We start from the raw sequence: 7,312 nt of genomic DNA on the forward strand, positions 1-7,312 counted from the left end.
AATAATTACTACTGCATAATACAACACATCAACCATACAGCAAACAAACAAATTAAAAAAAATACACCATAACATTCTGTTAAAAAAAAAAAATCATCCAAGGCAGAGGTACTAAATGAAATAGAATTCCAGTCCAGGTAAAACTACAGTGCTAAACTGTTTTTGCAGGTTTGGGCACTAGACGATATTGTGCTGGTGGAAGAAAACGCTATTTTGGACCACATCCCTGAGTTACCACCTTAACTGGGGATGCATGTGAAATGACCAAAAAAACCTGGGATGCATGTGACGTGACTGAAAACTTCTGAGGTAAAAAAAAAAAAAAAAAAAAAAAAAAAAAAAAAAAAATGGTGTTTTGATGAGCTTACTGTTGATCTGATGAAAACCAAAACAGCTTATGCATGCAGTTAACTAGCATCTTCACTTTGATTGTACCAAACAAAATTTCCACCGGGTACTGGCAAAATACAGTAGGGTTTAGATGAGCGTGTGTTTCGAAGAGCCAGCCTTCATCTTGCTGGCGCATCAGATGTGTTTGCATGACTGTTTGTGTTGATGTTGCATTTCCTTGAAGAACTGGAATCAGCACAAAGAGCTTAATTTCAGGGCACTTTTCAGTTATGCATCAGATACTGGTGGAAGTAGATGCCTAAGAGACTGCTAATGAGTTGACAGGCCGCAACCCACCACGTGAGAAACGCAAAGATGCCCCTGAAGAAAATGGGTGTGAGGACCCCGCGTAAGGCAGCGAACAGCTCAGTCAGGTGAGCTACAGTGGCCTGAATGTCCTCCTCCATGTCTTCCATATCCTCGTCGTCTTCCAGTCTGGGGGCGGGCGGAGGGGCGGTGGGAAGTATGGGAGCCGGGGTTACACCCGGAGTCTCTGTTCCAAGGCCCCATGAAAAGTCACCTGAGGGGTACATTGTAATTTAATACATTATTTTATTAATGTATGTTTTTTAAAATGTTATTTTGTTTCTACTTTTTTTTTTTTTAATCATTAAATAATCTATTTTAAATTATTGAAAAAATCCAAAAAATAAAATAAAAAAAATAAAAAAAAAAAATAAAAAATAAATATATATTAACATGACATATTAATTTATATACAATAATAAATGATATAAATAAATTATATTGAATTATATTGATACATTTAAAATAAAATAATTCATTTTAAGTAAATATTAAATTATTTTGAAAAAATATCAATATATACATTACATTTTATTACAGTTTTGATCGCATATTTAGATTTTAATTATTTAACAGTCAGTAAAAGTGTAGTGACCCACCTAAAGATTTGAGCGCCAAAGTTGAGAAAAGCACAAGCAGAATGGGTATTAGATACTGGAGGGTGACCACAGTCAAGTAGCAGAAAACTCGTGTCACCTGCATAAAAGAGTTTAAAAACACTACATCATTGTATTTGTAACATCACAAAGTGCATTTATTGTAAACAGTAGCACTCTGCACTATGTGATTTGTAATATTTTATCTACATAAAACAATGTTACTTTGCATTTCAGCCCCACCTTCCTCTGGATGTCAATGGCAGCGATACGCCCCGCCTCTTTCTTCATTTGCTCTACCCACTTCTGAGACAGATTGAGGTAGGCTTGCAGGTGATAGCGGGTGAGCAGCAGCCGCAAAACACACAGCACCACTATCGTCCAAAGACGCACTGAGTTAAAGGCAGAACTAGAAAGTCTGGAAAAAGAGAAAGGAATTATACACAAATATTAAAAATTAAAATATAAATTAAATTATATAAAGAAAAAATAAAAAAAAAAAAAAAAATATATATATATATATATAATATATATATATATATATATATAATATATATTATATATATATATATATATATATATATAATATATATATATATATATAGGGGAATTAATCAATCAATTAATAAAAAAAAAACCTAAAAAGCATTAAAATATAAAATAAATAATATACAATTAATTTATCTTACAAATCAACTTACAAGGTAACTGAGGTCTTTCCCATGGGGGCGTTCCCTAGGAAGTCTCTAGCAATGGGTTTGATCCACATTACAAGAATAACCAGTGGAGAAAGAAAACTCATGTGCAAAAGGATCCTAAAAGGCAAAACCAATTGTTGTGGCATATCAAATCTAACTCTACATAAATCCAATACTTTAATTTTTGTTCATATTTAATTCATTTATTTCATATACAATCTTGAGTGTCCTACTGAATGATTGGACGGTCTCCGTTCATCTCAACGGCATCTAGGTGAGTCTGGGCCAATCGCAATCCAGGGAATGCAAGGAGAGCTCCAATGAAGGCACAAATGACAGCCAGACCCAACTTGACTGATAGTTTGGTGAAGGGAACACTGTTAAAATGTTAAAATATTGTGGATGTTTTAAAGATAAAAGAATATATTGCTTGTCTAATGTTGTCTAACCATTGATGTATTACTTACGACCACTCATAGCCATGCTGTTTGGCAAAGACCTCGAAACTGTCAAAAAGACTGGTAAATCCTGAAAAAAAAGAAAAAGAAAAATGGATAAAGAACCACTTCACATTTGTTATATAAGTATTTTAAGCTATTGAACATCATAGCACAGTGACAAGTGGTAAAAATGTAATTTCGGTTGTAGAAATACAGTTCAGATAACCACATACCGGGCTCAAGGCCAAACTCCAGGTAGTCTTCTCTCACTACAAGAACCAGCATCGCAATAAGAAGAGATAAGAAGCCGAAAGCCAGACACACCGAGCGCTCGCCACCCTCCTCAGAGCGAAAGTAGTGGCTCATGAGAAGATACAGCGTCCTCCTGAGAACTTAAGTCAAGGACAACAAGACAAGCCTACAAGAACTTATTTACAAAACAAAGTTATTATTCTGTCACTGTTCTTTTTTAGGATGAGGTAAGTCACATCTGAATTTCTCAGGTAGCTTCAGGTCTGTTAAGACAAAGGACTGCAGTGTTGAAGGATACAAGCAGAAGAAAACAGTCAGCACACACCAGATGGAAGCAATATTTACTTCCTTGCTGGCATCCACTACACTATAGTAGCCTTCAGTGAAGAGATAGATCCCTGTGGCATAGATGGCGAAGTCAATCAGCCACTGGTACTCCACAAAGAACCGCAAAACTGTGAGGAGCAGTAAAAATAAGATCAATCTTTATGTTTTTTCAAGACCAAACTTATTTACAGCTGTTTTTGGTGCAAAAACCCAGATGAAGACCTACCGAGTGCATCCAAGACATTTACAGGTGCACTCTCCAGGTGAAGATCAATGTCTTTTGGAACTGTAAGCGGCTTGGATTCTCCATGTCCATTTTGTCTCCTGGAAACAACAAGAGGTTCTGAATTCCAACAGGTTTCTGAATTCCCCAACAGAAAAGTAACAGTGGTGTGCAACTGGCAACAGTTGCACTGAATCAAGCTCACACCTGTCTCGCCTGCTGGTCTTAGGAATCTGTTTCCCTGCCAGGGCGCACAACTCTCCTTCAGATGGATGTTTGAACCTGAAAAGGCTGAGAAAACCAATATGGGGTATAAGAAAGACTCATGTCCAGTATGTTTATATCAAAAAGTTGTGCGTGCTTACCTGCCGTTACATAAGAGCCAGCGTGCAAAGGAGAGATGTGGGGCCATTCTTTGCATTATGCTGACCGCCAGCAAGCTCACCACCAACTGAACTCCCATCAGAGCCTTAAAATAGATAAACACATAGAGCATGTCAATTAGCACAGAAAATAATGTTCAGAGTAAATAGAAACAAACCAAATTCGCTTTTAGAATGGATGACTATGGGGCAAGGCGTTCTGGAGAGTTTTAAAGTTAAAATGTGTGCTTTTTTGCTAAAGCACTAATATAAGTTATTCAAGCTATAAAACGATCTAAATAATACTTCGGTATCGGTGGGACTATTGCTAGGCGGATGGACATTCGTTGGATTTGTTCCTATGTAAACAGTCCTCTTCTGGACTGGTATTCTTGCGCACGTCGCGGGAAAGTTGCCGCATTTGTCAGCTTTATTGCACGAGGGGAGTTGAAAATTAAATGTAAGTTTGCACTGACACGGTTAGTAAGTGATTTTAGTAAATTAGTCTAGATTTAACAGCTATAATGTTCAAGTTTAGTAGTTATTCTTCCAAATATACTGAATATATCCAGGGTACATACCGTCCACTATAGAATACAGTAGCAATACATGCAGTAAACGCGATTTTTGTTTGCTTTACAAACTAAAATACTAGTCAGTGTGGTAATAAAGAGCTTGTCACGGGAGCTTAACTTGTTTTGAACCCAGAAAATTCCTTTAGCTTTGGTTCTGGTATTTGTACAGTACTTCACTACCAAAGCTGATTGTGGGTCTGTGCCAGTCACTCAAGATGAGCACTGAAGTCATGCTGTCAAAATAAGCAGGTGGTGGCATTGCAACCCCCCAAGACATGGGGAGGCATGGGTAGTTAGCTAACATGCTACAGCTAACCACCCATTTAGAGCTACTATTGAGATTCAAAACACAGAGGCAGCGCAACTGCAATGCTACAGTTACTTGCACAAGTAAAACAACTACTTTGGATCCAAAATACTACTAACTAGTCCAACGCAAACCAGTCTGCAAGCTATCATTAATGCTAACATGAAATCAACATAGAAGCTGCAAACAACAATCAACCGGATCGATCGTGTAAAAGAGAACATATTAGTAAATTTAACGGCAAAATAAGTAAATATACTAACCATCTTTGTTTGGTGAGTTTAATGAATGAGTTTACGTCCCATGTAGCAGCTCTCGTGGTGACACTTGAGTGTTCGAACAGCTGCAGGAGTATTTTGATGACGTATGCCACAGTCGCCCGCTCTGATTGGGCCATGTCGAAGCAGCATGAGAGCTGCAATTCTATTGGTCGAACCTGCAGTATATCAGCAAGTTGATCGTTAACTAACGAAGAAACGTCGAAAGTCTTTATTCAATCACAAAAAAAAAAAATAAAAATGTGTAATATTTAAAAATTGAGAAAATTTATAGGTCAACAAACTTTCAAACGGCAAAGTCAGTTTTAGAATATATAAAAGGTATACGCTAGGAAATGTGGATGGTTATTCACTTAAGGTCTTAATTTAATTCCTAATTAACTTTGTGGGCTTGAATCCTTTCTTTGGATGTTCATGTACTTTGTAGGCTTAGAAAGTTTCCCTCAAATGTGAGCTTTCTGCAGTCAAAGATACTTATCAACCCAAATTTTACTTTAAATTTATCCAATCTATTACTGACAATGATCTATAAGTGAGCGCACCTCGTGGTACCATCACAGAGAGGCACAAAATCACTTTCCAGAACACTTTCATTCACTGTTCCTGGCTGGTGGAATGATCTTCCCACCCCCATCCAGAATGCTGAATCCCTGACAATTTTCAAGCGACAGCTGAAAACTCATCTTTCGTCAATATTTGATTGCATCCTAATACCTAAAAAAACAGCTTTATCTTTCCTTAATCCCTCCTGTCTAGTACTTGTACTAATCTGAACAATGTCTGAAACATTGTATTATAAGGACTTCCTGTGTTGAATCGCTTGTTTTATTCACTTACAATTGTAAGTCACTTTGGATAAAAGCTTCTGCTAAATGAATAAATGTTAATGAAGACGGTTATGACATTCAGTGGTGATTTTAACAGCAATATTTAAGGTTTGGTGTTTTATGTTTACTACAGCTGTGATGATGGTTGATGTGAACAACTGTTAAGACTACACTTGTGGGACTGAATCCTGTGCTCAGCTGTTTTTGATCCTTTAAATGTTTTTTTTTCTTTTTAAAATGTTATTTAATGCTGCTAAATTGATTAATCCTGATAAATTGTTCGCAACATGCTGTAAAGTTTTTACGTATAATTTTAAGAACCTTTTATTGTCAAGAATAATGTGTGCTGTATAGGTCCTGTTCTTTGTAGATTAGAAGTTCTTGAAGTTAGATTACAAGGTCTTAAGTTCTGCTTTCCCAAAAGTAGTGTAAGCCTAAGCAGATCATAGAAAGCATTGGCACCAATTTTCATGGCATGATATGGCATGGCGGGCCAACTATGGCCCGCAGGCCCTGGTTTGGGCATCTCTGTACTAGGTGTATGATGATTTTTTTGGAAATGCTGCCAAGATCAGCATATCATTGGTTCTAGGAAACATCCATTAAAAGGAAAATAAAGCACTCCAGTGTGATTTTCTAAAGAATAAAGAAGTTCTTTGTGAAACTTAAAATGTTCCTGCTGTGATCCTTTTAAACAAGTTTACTTTAGTTTAGTTTTGTTTAACTTTATTGTCTGTACAAATTTCCTGAACAGAAATTCATTTTTGACACTGGCATAGAAAATACAACCTTAACAGATAATACTACATTCACAAATCACATAATAAAACACATAGAACACACACAATAGAACCTAAAAGAAAGGTGGAAACCTGTCTACTTCCATTTTTCCCCTTGGAAAACCATCTGGTGTTTTAAAGAACACAGAAACTGATCTGGGGTGTTTCCCAAAAGCATTGTCAGCTAATATGGTCACAAGTTCCATTGAACTCTATAGGTAATGACGGAACTTTTGACCATAGTTGCTTTTGGATAACACACCTCTGAAGAAGCTACAATACAACATCAGAACATTCCAAAGAACTGTATTACAAAACAGAAACCCCACAAAAAAAATTTCATCATAATAACATCATATTATTAATAATACACAACAAGTATACAACATGATTATAAAAAAATCTTTTACAAAAACAAATTTAGAAGTAGCCTTTTCAATGAAATAAATGCATTTGCTAAGAAATTGGCAAATGTCTTTGTTTGCAAAGGAAGCAATTAAATAAATTAAAAACGTATTTCTTTTCTTACCAAGACTTTTTTTAATAGTAAGTTCTATCACTAAAAGCTTTTAAATGAAGAATCCAACCAGTTGAACTGTTTTCATCCTAATGCGCCATGTATAGGGCTGCAGACACACATGGCTTTCACGCGACTTGCATGATAATTGGTCACACGCATTGAGAGAGCTGAGATATGCGCTTGAACTTGACCTTCTGAATTGTGTTGCTAAAAGACATGAGTATGCCCCTTGCACTCTTCTTATATGTGCCAATCACTCGTTAAGACTGATGTTCAATGCAGATTTCCATAAAATCCAGTCAGGCTCCAATTAAAGGACTGTGACATTCCCAGGGAAGTCTTTTCCCACGAAACAGCCACTGTGGAAACATCTCTCCACAACGACAACAACTTTGGGTATGTATAATCGTGTAAACTCTTTTGAACGTGCTG

General features: G+C 36.5%; 1 protein-coding gene across 1 annotated transcript; it reads right to left on the reverse strand.

Moving 5' to 3' along the window:
• Positions 1-306: 306 nt before the first annotated feature.
• Positions 307-4,892, reverse strand: tmem161a (transmembrane protein 161A). The gene is made up of 12 exons (XM_042711831.1): positions 4,740-4,892; positions 3,598-3,701; positions 3,440-3,523; positions 3,236-3,333; positions 2,981-3,137; positions 2,664-2,815; positions 2,458-2,518; positions 2,224-2,367; positions 1,994-2,107; positions 1,536-1,710; positions 1,296-1,392; positions 307-910 (listed from the first exon to the last, which is right to left on the reverse strand). Exons 1-12 carry the CDS (start codon positions 4,740-4,742, stop codon positions 615-617), a joined length of 1,485 nt encoding a protein of 494 aa, XP_042567765.1. The 5' UTR covers positions 4,743-4,892; the 3' UTR covers positions 307-614.
• Between the last annotated feature and the right edge of the window lie 2,420 nt (positions 4,893-7,312).

The sequence above is a fragment of the Cyprinus carpio genome, chromosome A22 (assembly GCF_018340385.1).
Source record: "Cyprinus carpio isolate SPL01 chromosome A22, ASM1834038v1, whole genome shotgun sequence".
NCBI lineage: Eukaryota > Metazoa > Chordata > Actinopteri > Cypriniformes > Cyprinidae > Cyprinus > Cyprinus carpio.